The 19,106-nt window shown below is 48.2% G+C and overlaps 1 protein-coding gene across 1 annotated transcript in view; it reads right to left on the bottom strand.

The window, feature by feature from the left end:
• The window catches only part of Col4a1 (collagen type IV alpha 1 chain), a 108,535-nt gene that overhangs the window by 56,309 nt on the left and 33,120 nt on the right, over positions 1-19,106 (bottom strand). The window contains exon 2 of the mRNA XM_055608489.1: positions 8,629-8,688. Coding sequence (XP_055464464.1) covers positions 8,629-8,688 — 60 coding nt within the window. The remainder of the gene's footprint in view (positions 1-8,628; positions 8,689-19,106) is intronic.

The following is a 19,106-nucleotide window of genomic DNA, read 5'->3' as shown; positions in this document are numbered from 1 at the left end:
AGGGGTCAGATGTCTTTCCTGTGAGAGTCACCAGGACGTGCACTAGGTGGAGAGGTCCACACAACAGCTGCGTAAACAGCTGCCCTGCGCTGACCACCTGGGGGTGCAGGTGCTGGGAGGACGGACATGTCCTCCACCCCAGGAAGACCGTGAGCCAGAATGCAGGATTCAGGTGTTGAGTTCTAGTCCCCAGGTGTGAGGAAGGGGGAGGACTTTGGGAGGAGATGGCGTCCAGGCGGCGGGGGGGGGGGGGGGGGGGTCGACACGCTCAGAACCTGGGAAGCTCACTCCCACCCTGAGGACACACCGGAGGAACACCTGTCTGTGAGGAAGTGGGCCATTATCAAAGAAGGAATCCATGATCTCAGACTTCCTGCCTCCACAACTCTGTTTGCAAGTCACTAAGTTACAACAAAATCCTCAACAGACTGAGACAAGGAAAATGACCCCAATATCACGAAGATGTCAGGGTCCCTGATCCCCCTTTCTGATATTCACATCTCAGAACTAACTCATACTGCTGGCCACAGCTCTGGGCCCCCCACCCAGTTGATGTTCACCCCCATTCTTCTACCCTCACCCACAGGTCAAAAGCGAGGAAGGGACCCTGGAACTCTGGGAAGTAGACCAGATGAGCCTGTGCTGTGAGTAGACAAAGGAGGGAAAGAACACTGGAAAGGGACCAGTAACTCAGGGAGGAACAAGAGAGAATTTTATTTAAAAAAAAGGTAAGAGATGGTCTGGGGCCCAGGAACCAAGCCTGTAAAATTCTCCTCAGATCACTATCATCCCAGGTCTCAGCTGATAGCATCAAGCCTTGGAATCACCAGGCCCCCAAGTATGTTGCGCCTTAATAGGAGACAAGCAACTGAAAACTCATGAAAAAGAAAAACATCACTTCAACCTCAAGCAGAGGCTAGAACGTTGTGGTTAGCTTGGCTAGAAGTCCCCTCAGCTGAACATGGCTTCTGCCCTGGCAGATAAGATGCTCAGTTAACTATCCTTCTTTGTCTCTGGAAGAAGTCTGTGTCCCCAGTCTAAGGCAGGATGGTGAGGCCAGGAGGAGGACTTCCTCCAGACTAGGGAAACACAGCCTGAACCAATCTGTTCCCAGCCCTGTGTGTGGTCTGGGAATGGACAGTGTGGACCTCTCCACCAAGGACTTCTGAGCAAGAGACCAAGCCCCTGGGGTTCCAAACCCTTATCAGCAGGAGACAGCGGAGCACCGCCCACATCATCCACAGGGATGAATCATGATCACTGTTGATAAGGCTCTTAAAGGCAGCAGGAATGGATCTGGAGAAAATATCCCAGCATTCTGGAAAAGAACACTCTACGGATCATCTTTTGACCCATAAAAACAAATGTCTGATTAGATGGGGGGCCACAGTACAGTGGGACAAGACACTCCTGCCTTCACACAAGCACCCACCCTGAAGATGGGCCCTTCTATGCTGAGGGCAAACTTGGTGTGCCATGGGGAAGTGAGGTTCAGAGGCCACTCAGTTTTACGCTGAGCACGCTGCTGTGTGTTAGGGGTGCATTGGTACATAGCTGGCTTGCTACCATAGCGCGTGTCCTGTCAGTTTTGCAGTGAGACTGGCTGCTGCCTCCTCAGAGCCAAGTGTCATGCCCAGTTTAGAGCGCTTGTGTACCATTGCTGTGGCTCTTTCCACTGTGGCTGTACGGTAAGGGCTACCTGCCCGAGTAACCACTGCCAAAGGTTTCCAGTGCCTTGGGATCACAGAGAGCCCACAGAGGGGAGAGGGAGTGAGGGCTGGAGTGCTCAGAAACCCTTCTGGCTCGGGGTTTCCTGTGGCCGTGTAATTCCTTTGTCAGTCTTCCAGAGGAAACCACTTCCAAGCCCATGCTGCAGGCAGGTAATCCTGGAATTCACGTCATTTCAAGAGCCATAAACTTCTCACCCAGAGTCATGAGCTGACTTCTAAATGTGACATGTTTCAGCAGGACACTGGACAAACCTTTGTGAGCCCAGGAAATATGTGAGACATTTCCAGCAAGCAGCCACTCCTGAAGGTATCCTTCCCCTACTAGCAGACGAGTCCATGAGCAGGGCTAAGAGGGGACTAACCCTACCGAGCAGCTTGATGCTTCAATGAAGGCTTCTGTGCAGTGCTTTAGACATCAGCCCCAAAACACTGCCACCTTCTCTCACCAGAACCTCGTGGAAAGAAATTGAGTTCATTGCATGTGAAGCCAAAGAAGCGCCATACCAGTGGCTCTCAACCTGTGCGTCATGACTTCTTTCGGGGTTGAACGACTTCCACAGGGATCACATATCATATATCTTACGTTATGATTCACAACAGTAGCAGAACTACAGCTATGAAATAGCAACAAAATAATTTTATTGTTGGGGGTCAGCCCAACATGAACTGCATTACAGGGTCACAGCTTGGACAGGTTGAGAGCTGCTGCAATTAGCATTATAAAGTCGTATAATCGGCCAGGAGCTGTGCTGAACTACATGCAGACATGGAGTTGAGGTGTACCTTTGAGATCATAATGGGTTTGCCAAATGGTAAAAATACAAGAGGGGCCACTCCCCCAGCGTCGTATGGTATGCTCATTAACTCTGACTAATTCTCCCTTTGTCTGATGGCCCTCTGTGCTCAACCACTTCACAGGGACCCAGGGCTCTGGCAATGCCATTCTGCGGATGTAGCTCCCCACACCCTCTCCAGGGCCAGGACTAGCCTGACTGCTGCCTGGAAGTATATGCTGTGAACTCCCGACAGCAACCAGCAACAGGGAAATCCAGGGGCTGTTTTCACGTGCCGGGGCTTATGGGAAGTCTTTGATCTTCAATTAAAACATGCAACCCCATTTTGTCCATTCCAAAAGCTCTTATCCTGCTGGCGGGTGTTGTGTTGGGCTCGCCAATACAAAAAGAAAATATTGTAATTTTGGCCATGTGTAGCCAAGACAAGGACTGCCAATATGATGCAGTGTAGCCTCATGTGAAATGCCAGGCTGTTAAAGCCACAGGACAAAACACTCCTTTGGATTGGCTGAGCTCCTTGGCCTCTGGGAAAACCCACTTCCAGTTAAAGCTGAATATTTCAGATCTAGGACTATATGCCACTTTCAGGGCCATGGACTTCTCAGCCAGCATCACGGGCCAACCTCTGGACCTAATTTCACGGCACGAAATTCCCTACTGCTGTTTCTGAACATGGGAACCAAACCCACTTACTATGCGCCGAGCTCTGCTACAGGAGGTTCATTCCAAACAGCTGTGAGTGAAGAGTCACCCCAGAGCCTAACAGCCAAGGAAGCACACAGCCAGGGTGGGAACGTGGAGCTAACGCTGAGATCTAGGCAGATGAGCGTGAACGGTGGCAGAGGCAGCTCCGGGTCCCTTAAAGAGTACTGAGCCACCAGAGAGACATAACAGGACACAGTGTGCAGACGGAAACATGACCGTGTGGGCACGGATCCCTTTTAGTGGCTTCCCTGTGGCAATTTTTATAAAAGCCTTTTAAAATTCTATCCAAAAAAGACAAAAGTAGGTGGCTGTGAGAATCCACGCCGATTCTCACGATCAGGGAGCCAGAGGATGATTCATGCACAGTGTGAGGAAATAGGAAATCGGGACATCTGGAAAAAATCTTGGCATGACAAGACAACAGACACACATGGAAAAGGACGAGTGTACGCTGGCCCGTATCACCCACCAAACGGGAAGAAAACATCCCCAGAGCCTACAGACAAACATGCATGGCGCAGGGTGCTGGAGCCAGACAGCATGGAGCCCTGGAGCCCTGCATTCTCAGAAATGCAGTAGCATGTCACACAGAACGCCCTACAGCGATGCCTGGCTAAGGGGAGTTGGCAAGGGATGAGGGGAACCTGGCAGCACCCGGAAGAAGATGCACCATGGGAAAAGAGGTCAGCTGCACAACAGTGAGCGTTTGGGAAAGCTGGGATGCTGGCTACAAGAATCGGCTTCTCCTGGAAGTGACAGGATAATAGTGATTTTGGAAATGGGTGACGAAAACCCCAGGTGAGCTAGAAGTGGATGACTGATGCCCCCAGAAAGGCCTTCCAAGTGTACCCAGCTCACACTCCCTCCAGCAAAAACTACCACACAGCTCCGAGGTGATTGACACCTCTCAGTCCAGGTCCTGCCAGCTGATCACCTGATCTTGCTCTCCATCCGAATGGCGGGGTTCAGCTGTGACCCTGCCATGAGTTGAGCCAGTGGGAGAAGGGTCCTCATGTTTATCGCAATTCTGAAAATGTTGGCACTGTGGCCATGTCAGGCATGCACCCTACTCCCTACTTCCTAAGCAGGAGTTTGGGTTTCACACTAGCTCTGGGTACATGCTGGTCTGGGCAACTGGCCTGAAAGACTTGATAAAAGCCCCTCCTTGTGAGACAGAGGAACCCACATTGATTCAAAACCGACAAACAAAAGCACCTGCCTCCTGCTGCCACGTGCCGCAGAACACCCAGAAGGTGCCTTGGGGATAATTGACAGCAAAGGGTTCTGAGCCACCTGCAGCAAATATGTGTGTTTACTCCTGTTTCCCAAACTCTGTCCTCAGAGTCTTCCCAAACCGAAGGACATGTAGGGACATGCTAAAGGCGCTCTGACAGGGAAGCTCTGAACAGAATGTCCCTGCCTCTCCAGGCTGTTCAGATTCCTGACAAACAAAAAGATGTCCCACCAAGCTCAAAAATGCTAGGGACAACCTCAGAGACACTCAGGGCACTAACTAACCTTTGGCCTAGTGATAGAGTCTTTTAATATTTTACAGGGAGCAGCAGAACTTTTTTTGTGCAGGTTGATTTTCTACATGTCATACATTGAAAATGAAAAAAGGGATTTTCTTTTTTATTTATTTTATGTGCATTAGTGGTTTTGCCTGCATTCATGTCTTCATGAGGGTGTCAGACGCCCTAGATATGAATTATAGACAGTTCTGAGCTGCCACTTGGGTGCTGGTAATTGAACCCAGGTCCTCAGCCAGTGCTCTCAACTGCTGAGCCATCTCTCCAGCTCCCGAGGGATTTTCTTTTTAAACACACTAGATTCTACTAATCAAAATTCGATGAAGTATCTTCCCAGAGAAAGTATTTAATAAATTCACTTATCCCTACGAATAACCTGCTGTTTACTCAAGTCAGGTAACTGCTTGGAAGTTTCAAACTTCCAAGGAGGCACAGCTCTGCATCTCTGTAGGAGCGCTTTCACGGGCTACAGAAAAGAATGTATTTCCCGGGAAGAAATAGGCTACCTGTTGACATTTAAAACAACATATTTGGTGGAGCTTAATTTATAGGGGAGAAATTTACAATATTCTACTACACATAAAAAGATAAACCTTGTCCTTCTGTCATCCTTCAGGGGCTTGGCTTATTCGAGTACATGCAGACACAGAGAATAACAGGGAACAGGACGACAGCCATTGACCCACACGCAAAGCAGAATACATAGGCACACTGTGCTTGCACATCTCTACTTCACAATTAAGTATTACAATCAACAAAATGAACGCATTTGTAAATGGAAGATTACTGGGTTCCCCCAAAGTATCAATAAAGGACAGTCCTCGACCGAGGAGAGAATGTCACCTCAGGCCTAAGGATGACTCAGAAAGCAGCCTGTGTTTGTGAGGCTCAGGGGCAAAGTCCTGTATCTTATAAGTGATGTTATGGCCTAAGGCATTTTTAGTGATCATCACAGCATAGCCAAAAAATGACTAGAATGCAAGCCATGACACTCTCGGAATCAGAGAATTTCCGGTCCTGAGACAGGAGGCATGGCAGCCGCTGGCCTGCAGGGATGAGAGATGGGGGTGTAAAAGTGCACTTAGATTTGAGAGGCTGGAAAATTCCATCTCTCTTCTCAGGATCAGCTGCGATTAGAGTCAGCGTTCCTTGGATAGGGCTTTGCTCCTACTTGACACGTCTTTGACACAGGCGTGTCAAACCCTATGCTCTGAGCAATCAGAAAAGGCGCCACCAAACACAAGCCCACCAAAGACAGACAGGCAAGCCCGCTGGAGCTCCAAGGAGCCTACAGGATGTTTAGAGACACATGGGTGGAAGAAGGTGATGGCCATGGTCTTAGACTTGGGTCTCCACTGCATATTTGATAAGGCCACATTTCCTGCCAGCAGGAGCTAAGAAGGTGGCATGCCCAGTAAGCAATGAGGGGTCACTGGTTTTTAACCAAGAGCCATGAATTTCCTTCAGGGCACCTCTCTGCCAGCATTTACTACAGGAATTCTTGCTGAGCAGGAGGAGTCACAGCTTTGCATCTCTTGATACACCCTATGCTGATTGCTTTGATGTAGGAGAGCAGCTTTCCCTGAGACTGAATGCAATTGCTCTGTGCAGGGTCTCCACAACCTGTCACCATGTGTGAGCTGGACTAGACGTGGAAGACCCAGCTCCCTCTTTTTCTTTTCCACTCTGACACGCCTAAGCCTGACTCTAGTGTCTGTGAGCAACAGCTGTGGTCTGTGTGAAGATGCCAGTTAAGCTAAACAGGATCACCGTGTGAAACAGCTCAGCAGCTGGTCAAGCACAGCCAGTGGCCAGCCCAGCACGGGCAGCTCTCCTGTGCATGCTCAACACCAAACGCCCTGCAGACTTCAAAGCTAGAACCGGAAGACTTGATCCCAGACTGGCCCTCTCTCCACCCTTGCAGACACGGCTTGCATGTGAGGCAGCGTTGTATGGGTGACGCTATCTCTGTGGTACAGCGACCACGCGTGTGGAGAGGGCTCATGAATCACAGGCAGTGTAATGAGTAGCGACAGGGAAATGTGTTTCCTCCCACATCTTTGGCAAGGGTCTGCATAACCACTGGGTTAAAGCATCCTGTGAAGATACGAGATACCCACACAGCCTAATTAAGACTCTCTGTGCACCAAGACTAGGGAAGGCCCCTCGAATGAATCACCAAGACAGAAAGATATAATAGTGTTCTATAGTGTTTCTGTAATAGTTCAGCAACTGGCCAAGGGCAGTCTCCAGTGATTAATGAGCATAAATTAACATGTCTTTCCACACATGAGTGGACACCAGACTGTAACCTATACCCAAACAGGTCTGTTGCAGGAACATGGGTTAGCCCTGATGCTGCTTTGCCCAAGAAGCTGTCCCATCATGCTCCAGACCGGTGGTACTTTTATATAAATAAGGATTGCCACGGTCAAGTGCTTAGAAAGACTTCTTAAGCAGCCCTGTTCCAGCAATGCATAAATGCTTTCATTCATGCCTGAAGCAGATTCCAGAGGCCTGGCTGCCTTTCCCACCCCAAGGGGTAGCAGAGGGAACCCTTATCAAGCAAGAACATACAGGCCTAATCAAGCATGCTGGCCCTGTAAGACAGCATCCCCACACCATCACCCGGAGGACGCAAGGCCTTTGCATACAAGGCCAAATCAGTGAACTAATTTGAGCACAGAGGGGTCTTCAAAGCAGTGGGCAGGAAGGGGCAGATAAACAACTTCAGGGTGAGGCTGAAAGTCAGTGAGAGTCAAGTGACATGCGGTTTGGCACTGTGCTGATTGCCTGTCGACAGGGTTCAGAGCTACCTGCAACCCCTCAAGAACAGAAGACGAAGTCGACTAACCCATCTCCAGGGAGAGCCTGACACAGCACAGAGCAATGTGGCAATCAGCCCCAGATGGTCCAGTCTCCATGGAGGGATTGTATGCTGGAGCACTGTCCAGGGCTCCTCAGGGACTTCCGGAAGCATGCCTCAGAGACTGACCACAGCCTTTCTCTCACTTTGACATTCTCTCCCGCTTAGGTATAACTCTCTCTGTGCTACGTGCTACTCCCATCCTACTTTTAAGAACAAGAAACCCAAAGGAACTTAATATGTGGACATTTTAGAATATCAAATATCAAAAAGGGGAGGGGCTTGGGAACTAAAGACATTTGTGTGTCATTTGGGACCCATGACTTCAAATTCCAGACACCCATAGTGTGGTCTGAGGGATGATGGGAAAGGAATGTTTATAATCAAGCTACATTATATACTTGAAATTGTCAAATAACATATAAATAAAATTACATTTAAAAAAATAAAGAGTTTGGCCTGCAAAGAGCAAGAAAAATGCCTTTTCCTAGATCCATGATTCTTAAATAAGAAGGTAGAAAGCTTGTACAGATAATTAGCATTTTACATTTGGGAAAATAAGTACTCCTCATTTTTATAAATGAATCTAGACAAATATCAATAGGTGAGAATTTGTTTAAAAAATATTAATTTGAATAAAAAGCCTTTAAAGCATATAGAAAGTTTTTCCCAAAAATATGCTGAATTTAGTCTTTATCCATCAATTCCAAAAGCACCGGTGAGTCAAAATACACTGTGCCTGCACGCCTGCTCCTCTGCAGTCAACAGAGACTAGCCAGGCTCCCTGCGCTCACTGTCACTGATTGCACCGGTCCCTGGAGAATGCCTGTTCCTGTGATAACATTGCTCAGGACACTGTCAAACATTTTACTTCTCTTGCGCTGCTCTGGGGAAATTGTTAAAGCAGGAAGGAAGCTGACCCTGAGCTGCTGTTTACAGGGTTAGAGTCCTGATGTGGGGGAAGGAGCAGCATTCAGAAAGGATCGTGACGTGTGCCCACTCACCTTTTGTCCCTTCACGCCATGACAGTCACATTTTCCACAGCCAGAGCCACCACAGTCACCCTGAAAGAGAGAAAGCAAGTTTAGACAGGGCATCACGTTCAGGATCCAGTCAAGACTTGAACCGAGAACCAATGAGATGGGTGAGAAAAGCGCTTACCACCAAGCCTGCCTGCCCATCCCCAGGACCCACATCATGAAAGGGGAGCTGTGGCAAGCTGTTCTCTGACTGCCACATGTGTGCCGTGGCACATTACACACCTTCACCCATGAAAAAATAAATGAACGCAATTTTTAAAAAGGTTTGAATTATGACATCAGCATCTTCACCCAGTCAGGAGACAAATTCCTACTGATCACCGCTCGAAAGACCCAGCAGTACCAGAACCTGTAGGTAACAATGATGAGCCACACACTTCGTAGAAAAATCCTTGGGTTCCAGGGGTCACAGCCTGGGACTCAGTGAGGCATGTCACAAGACCAGCTGTCCTTTGTCTATTAGAAATGGACTCACCTAGGGACTGTGTGAACAGTGGTGCAAGGCAAAGAAAAGGCCTGGCTTTGATTTAAGAGTTCACACCTGAGACCATGAGAAAACAAGGACCCCCTGGGGTGGACTCTGGGGACTTAGAACTACATGAAGATTAGAGAAGGAGCAAGTGAATGAGCTGACCTCAGAGACCGAGTGTTTAAACTCAATGAAAGCTTGGCCACTCGTTTAAAGAATACCCCATTACAAAACACATTTGTTGTTGCCTGCTAAAGTACATCAACACAAGCTGGAGAGGAACCTGTTCAGATGCCCAGTGAGAACCCAGCAACCATCCTATCTAAAGAGCAGCCTTGTCCCACAGGTATGGCTACAAGATGGAGATGTTTAGCATAACATGCTAAGACAAGACTGAAATCAGAGCCCAACCCAGCTTCTAACATATAAAGTGGCCGGCACAGAAGACAAACACAGAATGGGACATACACACAATTCACAAAGCCCTTTTTGGCAGAACCCAAGTTTTAAACCATTACAGACTGTGATATGGTATAAAAAAGGGTGGGGAGGATATAGAGTGGACCATTAAGCAAGCTTTATTAGAAGTGCCAAAATTTAGACCCATAGTCTGTTTCAGGTGGTAACATTTTCTTCAAAATAAAAGTATGCTATTAATAGTCCCTGGCTCATGAGAAGCCTATGTTTTTAACAGCATCCTTGAGGCTGCATCACCATGGAGATCCTCTGCCCAAAACAACCGCATCTGGAGACACTTACTTTATGAGTTAAAGCTTTGAACAAGTGCCTCCAAGATGGTGAACTGTTCTTAATTTTATATTTTGGAGATGGGGACACTTGACAGCTTTCCAAGTGAAGCCCAGCGGTCAGGATCTGTTCCCCTCTCTGACTCACATTCCAGTCGTTACAGCCCATGCTCTTCCTGCCATTTCCAACACTCCCTGTGCTCTGCCGGCTCCTGCACATGTGTTTCAGCTACCACCAGGGTCTGAGCTGAATGAAGGAGGGCCATCCACAACACGCAGAGAAAACCACTGAGGGGCTTCAGCAAGCTGAGGCAGACTCAACTGTCCTCACCTCTGACCACCTGGATCCCATGACATACCGATTTAGGGTGGCACGAGATACCCTGAGCCTTTAGCCACAACCCAAGCTTGGTGTGGAGCTGTTTGAGGGTGTTTTTATCAAAAACTACCTAGGTAGGAAAGCCCACACTGAGAAAGGATGCCACTGCTTAATTGACCAGTTGCGCGCCACCCACTGGTGAGTCTGTCTCGGCTTTAGGATCATCGACACGAGGATAGCATCAATTCCAATTTCCCCAAGAGTGGCCAGCTGTCCTCCTCATTGGCATCTGCCATTCCCCACACCTTCTGCTTTGAAGCAAGAGCAGTTCACCCTACATGCTAAATCATGCTCAGGTTCTCCTTTCCCCATCAATTTCACCCAGAGAAACTAACCAGGCAAGAGAGTCCATGACCTGCAGGTCTGTGTATGAACTGGCTCCTGGTCACCCACATTTAGCAAAGACTCAACAGTAGCTCAAGGTTACCAGACTTTCTCTGTGAAAGCCAATGGCAGTTCTTTTGAAATGTCACATCTGAAGAGAAGCTAAAGGCAGCTCTGGTGAGGTCTGTCTGAAATGCTGCTGCCTCCTGGGAAGCTCAACTCTATACACTCTGAAGGAGCTCTTCGAATCAATTTCCCAAAGTTGTTTCTAAATCCACCAGTGGATTCCATAAGCACAGGGGACAGCCCAATCCCCACCTAGAGCAGAGATGGTAAAGGCCAAGGATAACAGAAGGCCTGAGGTGTGGTTAACTAGTAGGCTCTTGGCTGGGACCTAGTTCAGGTCTTAAACTCTTGACCAAATCTAGAGTGAACCAAAACCAAAAAGACAAGAGTGCTTCTCCTCCCACAGCCTAGATACAAAAATGTCTAGTCCCAGAGTCAGCACACACACCTTTATTCACATAGGAAATCTTTACCTTTTTTAGGCATGCAGGAAAGCTAATCACCAAATGCTGGTCCCCACAGAGCAACCCGGAACAGCTGAGCCTTCTAATAACATCAAATTATGATCTAAAGGAAGGAAAGAAGGAAGGAAGGAAGGAAGGAAGGAAGGAAGGAAGGAAGGAAGGAAGGAAGGAAGGAAAAGAGAAGGTTTGAAGGTAGAAGGTTGAGACAGGGTCTCACTGTATAAACCAGACTGGCCTAAAACCCTAAACACTCTGCCTCAACCTTCTTGGTGCTGGGATTACAGGCAAAACACCACCAGACCCACAAAGAGAAGAGTTGGAGACCACCATAATCTCGGTACCCTTGTATCTTACGTAATGACGTGATTGAAAACAAACACCAAGTTTTAGAAAAACAGCCAAAAGTCCTGTGGTGTTTGAGTGCTTTGTTAAATAGGATTTAGTTTGAAATGTCACTATTCTGGTCCTTAATTATCTCCATTTTTATGAAGTGATCCTTGCTGGCTTTCACCCCGACACAGGGTTCCTCTGTGCAGCTTTGGCTGTCCTGGACTCACTTTGCAGAGCAGACTGGACTCAGAGCTCCCACTGCCTTCCAGAGTGCTGGGATTGATGACACGTGCCGCCACACCCGGCTATTCACACATTCCTACCTGTGCATGTGCATGGTAACCTGACCGTGAAAGGGGCCCATGACTGACTGACATGGGTTTGAGGTGATTGGGGACCTCACATATTAAGGGTTACATCAAACCTCATGACTTCCTGAGGCCCCTCAGCAAGATGGAAAGATGTATGCATCTGTGATTCATGAAGGATTTGTGAGCCCAGTGGTACCCCTTGGCTCTGGATCTGAGGCACTTTACAAGGCCTGCTCATTCTTCCTCCATGTCTGGAGCTCATTGGGCCACAGCCACCAGCTCCAAGCCCATCTGCTCCAAATTCTAGACCGGGAGGAACTGGAACATTCTGTGAATCGCAGTCCCTTCCCCTCCTAGGGTCAATTAGATTAGTTAAGTCCTGTTCTCTCTTCCCATGAGATGCAGGCAGGAGGAAGTGGGTCAGGAACGCTGCCCACTCGGGGCCCTGGAATGTGGCCGCATAACCTCAGAGGACAGACCACATGAGACTTGGTCTCTCCCACAGAAGCTGTCCATGCACAGACAAGAGAGTGGACAACCCAGAGAGATAGCAAAGCAGCACAGAGGGCTCTTGGCCAAAAACAGTTACATTTTCAAAACTGGGGAGGGGGCGGAGGGGGGGCTGAAAACCACACCACTTCAGAAAGTTCTGTTGGTCACTCCCCACCAGAAGAACACCATGTAGCCAGAAACAAGCTCATGATGACCTGTCCCCATGGAAGCAGGAGAGTGGTATGTGTTTCCAGTACCCGGTGTTGTGATGCTGTTTCGGTAGAGTCAAGGTCGTAATGAAGGAAGCCGTCATTTGGGGGTGACCGGGAGGCCTGATACCTCAGCGCCACTTCTTTCTGTGTTTCCTGTTCTACCAAAATGTGAAAAGTCCCTGTACACCAATGTTACCACGGGGCCACCTGCTGCCATGACTTCTCCATGGTGGGACTGTCTCTTCCAAATGTAAGCCAGATAAACCCTTTCTCTCTTTAAATTGCTTCCCGCCAGGTATCTGGTGTTAAAAAACAAAAGTGTAACCATTCCCCTCCCCCCAGCCCCCCATTAGACATACCCAGGCTTCAACAGCAGAGACAACATGAAACAGACACAGAGGGCACAATATTCAAGGAATGCAGAAGGCCCCTCAACATAATCCCCAGAACAAATACCTTTTATATTCTTTATCTATGCAAGTCTTAGGACAAGTTAAAGCTACTTGCATTTGTAAAGTTTTCCCTCACACTCCCATTAAGGTTTCCAGAAAGAAGAGCCATCAGCCTTAATGGCAATGGCGTTGATTAGACTTCACAAGGCACAGTGTTTCTGCCAAAGAAGGCAGGGGAGGGATGGAGGCCAATGACCTTCAGTGAAATGAAGGCTCTTACAGGTTATCCCTGGACTGAGGACATCAAGAAGCCCTTCTTAACGTCACAGCAGACTCGCAGTGACAGACAAGTGACAAAGTCTCCTTGTGAGTGAGGCAGAGTGTGTGCTGGCTGTGTGCTCCTGCGTAGATGGACAGCGCCCTACGAGCTGCTAACCGTGCATCCTTCCGTCTCCATGTCCCCGGGCTCCTGTGGCCATGGATGTTTAACACCCCCACTGGAGCAATTTTTATTAGTTTCCTACCCCTCCAAATAGGGGCATGTGGAGCTATGCGAAGCCCAAACAGCTTATCTTTCAGATTCCTTCTCACATTCCCTGTCCTGTGCAAAATGTCAAACAAGTCTCAAAGGGGAGATGGCCAGCCCGCTGCACTTCCTGTCACAGCACTTCCTCAGGGGTCTTCAGAAGAATTACTTACCCAACAAAAGGAATATGTGAGGAGGGGAAAAGGAATTGCATATTTCTACTCCTGGGGCAGAATCAAAGGCATACAGTAATGGAGGGAGCATGGCAACCACAGCCTTCTTTTGCTGTGGGTGGGTGGTCAGGGGAATAACCCTGATCTGGACTGGAGATGTCCACAGGATTTATCCTCAAAATATCACAGCATAAAGAATAATCACTTTTATGACTAAATTTGAATCAGCTTTGATGGCCTGTGGTACCAGTTAATTGGGAGGCAGGAACAGAAGGATCCTAAGTTCAGGGTCTGCCTGGGCTTCGAGATGAGCTCAAGTTCAACCTGGACAGTGCAGGGAGGCCCTGTCTCAAAATAAAAATTAAAAGTGGGCCAGGAAGAGAATCATTGGCACACTGTGCACTTAGCCTATGTGAAGCCCAAAGCTCTCTCCTCAAAAACAAACAAACAAACAAACAAACAAAAAACTGACATTTGCACAGCATTTTTGAACTTCCAAAAATATGTCTGGTAGATTTAAAGGTTTTTCTCTTGCAATTCTTTCATTATCTTATCTTTTTAAGACAGCAACCACCACTACCATCCCCACACACACACACAAGTTGTGAAAATCACTCTTTATCTTCATTCAACTGAGAGAAGAGTTAGTAAAATATCATTTCTGTCTCACTTGATAATGGAAGGCAGACACAGAACAACCATTACTACCCTATAAACTTACAAAATAACTCTACTCCAGTTTGAAAACAACTCCAAGTGTTGATACATTCTTGGCAAAAATAAAATTAAGAATTAGCAAACCAGTTGGATTTCTAATGTTCAGCTCCTTTGCCCTTCTTCCCTGCCCCCAATAATATGACTAAGGCTTAGCTGAGCCATGGACGCTCCATCTGTTTCTCATTTGAGACTGAGTTGCAGAACCCATGTGGGCTCCCACCAGCACCACGCACTGTGGAAACGAGGGTGTTGGCTTGGCTTCGAGTCCTGCCACCATGTGATTGCGCTTCTTGTCCTATTTTCCTCCCTCGTGCAATTCTGTTGACTCATTTTCATTGCTGCTCTTCTCTTTCTCCCACTGGACGGGGGAGGATGTCAAATGTCCCTGCTGGGGAAAAGGACAGCTCCGGAGGGAACACAGAATGAAGGCCAGGGCTTCATCTCCAGCTTACTGGTCTTCCTCCAGCTGCAGACAGATGTGGCTATACTTAGTTGTCATGTGACAGTGGCCTTGGACGGCTGCATGTGTGATGAGTTGGTGGGCTGTGTATGTCCAAGGGGACCCATGGCAAACATGACCTAGAATGAGACTTGCCATGACTGTGAGTCACTGACCAGGGACAAGGAAGTAGGCTCAACAAGTCCCTGCTTTCAGACAAGCCTACCTTCCATGTCCCCTGGCCCATGAAGTCACAGCGACTCTCTTTCCCCACCCGATACCATAGCCACTGGCCTCTCAAAAACCATCCACATAACTCTGGCCACAAAGATGTCCCAGTTATCCTTGAAGAGCATATTCTACACAGCCAGGCATGAGAGATGGAGGGCCATCTACCTCCTCCATCTTTGGGAAACTGACTCCCTCTGTGAGAGGACAGTGTGTACAACCAAGCTTGATCCCATCCTTCTCTTTCTTATCTTCCTCTCCCCCTCCTTGCTGTTTCCTTTCCCTCCTTCCCCACCCTCTCTCACCCTTACCCTTTCACACCCCTAGCTTCCCTCCTGCTTCACCCCCTGAATTCAGGCATCGACCACCATTTCGTACATCTGACCCCCACGCCAAATCCCACCATCTTTTACACATTGTACCTTCAGAGAGGCCCCTAATTGGGTCACATGTGGAATCTGGGAGCTCTTGGGGAATTCCTAGCGCCTTTCTGTCTATGACCGGGAGCGCAAGCTGGATGTTCTCACATCAGTGCATGAGCTATGCCTTCTCACAGGAGCCATTCCAAGCACAAGGCCTGGTTTACCTGTGCACCAGGCACATCACATACACCCTACAGCTCTGTACAGAGTAAAGATTTCGGGTCGGCAGGGCCGCCGTTCAACACCTGAGCAGCGGCAGGGCAGAAGGGCTTTCTTCACACACAACACAAATAAGCAGAAAAAATGTTTTATTTATCCTTCCGCATTCCATTGGCTGAGCCTTTAAGGAGCCTAGTTTGTAGCAAACTGGAAAGGGGAAAGAAAAAAGCCTAAGTGACTAGGGAAAAATTTCAGGAATGATTGACACGCAGCTCAAAAAGAGGGATTCATGAAGCCAGTGGCTGGAGTACCCCCGCGGTCTTTCACTGAACAATTAAACATTTTAATGCGCTGCTGATGTCATGCCATTTTCTCCTCTGGAGTAGAGAGGAAGGAGGGGATGCCTCTGCGCGTCTAACTTCACAACAGATGATCAAGGGCTTCATTTTCTTAGTTGGCATCTCTATTGTCCATTATTGTTTCTACTGTCATCAAACTCATGTGCTAATTTTTCATTCTGTTTACCATGCAGCACGCCTCACACTCCCCTCATTATGAAGGCTTATTTAATGCACGATTCTATTTATTTATGCAAGGAAAAGCATATGATTTTATGTATGGAGGAATATTGGTTCAGTTCTAATTCCCAAGCTTCATCCCAGTCTATCCTGCTACCCTAAAATCTGAAGATAAAGAGAAGAAAGCCACAAATCTCTGGGGGAGACTTTGGACAGCAATCTGTCCCTTCTGTTGGGAGGGAGGAGAGAGGCGTGGTGACGTCGTCTGATTTGTATCCTTAAAGTTGTGCTTGAAAACTCAGACAGAATGTAAACAGAAAGTGCATGTGATAAATGTGGCCGAATCACAATTACCGGCAAAGATGGCGGAGCACCGACGCGGCCCCTGCAAGCAGCAGAGGTTTGTCTGGAAGATTTCTACGCACCGTGCTTCTGAGGCACACGCCAATGTGAGCAACATGGGACAAAAAAAACTTTCAAAGTATATGGATGATAACGGTTGGTGCACCCCAACCGCTACTGTGTAGACCATAAATGGCGCTTTAAAAAGAGCTACCTAACACACTGCACATTTATGGTCAGACAAGAAAAACGAGGGAAACCACAGCAGAGAAGCGACCACTGTCGGTCAAAGCTGTGGTTTCTCGGTCCTGCCTCACAGTGACACTGGCGCATGGAGGGGTGGCACTCTGGAGCTTCCTCAGGCAGCTGCACCGTGGTATTCGGAGGTCCCTGCCAGGCCACACATCCCTGGTGACCCCCAGACACAGCCACCCTCCCAAGGCATAAGAAAGCCACACTGACTCTCAGCAGCACCCGCAGACAAGGCGTGCTCTCATCCACAGAATGCTCCGTAACTACAGAACTGAGCTGTGGCATCTGAAAGCCTGTCATCTCCAAGGGAAGCTAAGGAAAATATCTACCAGCATTAAATCATTCATAATTTATTATGAAAATAAATCTGGAATAGCTTTTAGTCAATGGCTCTGACTCAGACTTTAAACTACAGCTAAGTTCCCTGGTCCTGAATTCAATCCATAATAATAATAATAATAATAATAATAATAACTAGTTTTGCCCTCTCATTTACATCCTTAAGCATTTAAATCCCCAGGTTCCAAGGAGGTTTGTTTTAAGCGAGCTATAGAAATAAAAACCATGATCTCAAGTGCAAAGCATTTATATAGAACGTATTATATCTAGAAGAGTCTGTGGGACCTTTGCCTCCACTGTGTGGTCAGTTAGGTTTGAATCAAACAAATATATCCTGCAAGTCAGGATGAGATAGGCAGTCTTTAAAAAAATAAGTTTAGATAATAAAATGGACTTTGCATATTTAAAAAAACTCAATCCCCTTTCCCTACTGTGTTAACAGCCTGGGATTAGCAGTCGACATGTCCCGGGCAATGATTCTCTAGCTGTTCTACCTTTTGGCAGCTCTCAGGTCACAGCTGAGTGTCAGACACACACATCTCTCTGGAACTCAGACCCAGAGCAAAGTCCCTCCACCCTGGGCAGGGCTGCACCTGTGGCCAGTTTGCTGCCCACAGCAGAGCTGTAGTCCCCCACAGACTCAGAGGTGAAGGGCACACCCCGTCTCCACCCTTTCCCTGCAAGTCCATTGCCATAACTACTGTCCACCAGAAGCAGGCCCAGAACTAGGCCCTGAGGCGCTCCAGAGACAGGAGGTGGGGAGGCTGAGAAACAGTGAATGCGCCTCACACCACTGAGCTGCACACTGAACTATGACTCAGATGGTAAAGGTTTTAGAGTGTGTATTTCACTGCAATAACTTAAAAAGGCAGAAGATTTTTTTTCTCAAATTCCCAGAACTCTTCTTAAGGTCTCAATGTTCCGCCAGCAATGCTTACAGCTGGGGATTAGAAGTCAGTCTCCTTCCTCCCCCACAAAGACATCTACAAGTGCACAGGCACACACACCACATACACACACATACACACACACCACAGGCACACACACACACACACGCTACATGCATGTGCACACACACATGAGCTGCCACACACACACACACACACACACACACACACACACACACACACACGGCTGCTGATTCAAGGCCCCACCTACGCATCACATCCTACTGTGGTGCCTCAGCCACACAGTACAGCCAAATGCACGGCTGTTGCATAATTTTGAATTCTCTGAGGAAAACCTTGGTTTCGCCGCCTCCTAGCCCCCACCTCCAAGACTTGTTGCTCTTCCTTTTGCCACAGCGTTCCTGGTCCTCAGGTGTCACTTGCCGGTCCCTTCTACTTCCTCATGGATAACCTAGGACCTCATGTTCACAGGGCAGAGGACACAGCTGCCCAATGTAGGTCACTTAAAAACAGGGTGCAGGGGGATGGGAGTGATATCCTGAACACTCCCAGCATGGAGCTGGGACATGAATCTAAACACAGGGTCCCAGCACCCAAAGTGCATTTTCTGAGAACCACTTCCTGTGAGGTTTCTGGGAGAGTCCCCACAGTGGCTGGTGGCTGGAGGAAGGAAGCCAGCACAGAGGCATCTGGGTGCTTGCCTGGACCTTAGCCCCTAACAACACTGGATATTCTTCCTGCTTCTTCCCCAGCAACTGTGCCTGTCATCTAACAGAAAGACACAAATCTCTGAACATTCCACAGAGCCCAGGACCATGGAAGGATAGCCATTCAGCTCTGCATGGGGCAAATGGGCCTCTGTAGTCCAGCTGTGCAAAGGCAGGAGGCCAGAAAAACATTGAATTATCTTTAAAGAAACCCAAAAGACACAGAGGGGCATAAGTCCCTATGAGGGACAGGATCCGGCACAGGGGACACAGGGGAGAAAGGAGAGGAACAAAGTTCTCCCCCTTACCTCGTCTGTGCTTTAGACACAGGTTCCCATAGAACTGTCACCAACAAGAATTGGTGCATCTGCTATGGTACCATTGAGGTTTGGGGGTGCCTCTGTACAGTCCAGGGAGTGTGGGGCCTTCCTAAGCCAAAGTCACGAACTCTATCACCAGATGCTGTCTCTGCAAAAAGCACTCCTAACCTTTCGCCTTCCCAGAAACCACCTGAAGAAGCTTGAGGC

This window comes from Psammomys obesus, unplaced genomic scaffold (assembly GCF_907164565.1).
Source record: "Psammomys obesus unplaced genomic scaffold, mPsaObe1.curated_primary_1811, whole genome shotgun sequence".
Taxonomy (NCBI): domain Eukaryota; kingdom Metazoa; phylum Chordata; class Mammalia; order Rodentia; family Muridae; genus Psammomys; species Psammomys obesus.
This window is presented reverse-complemented; position numbering and strand designations above follow the sequence as displayed.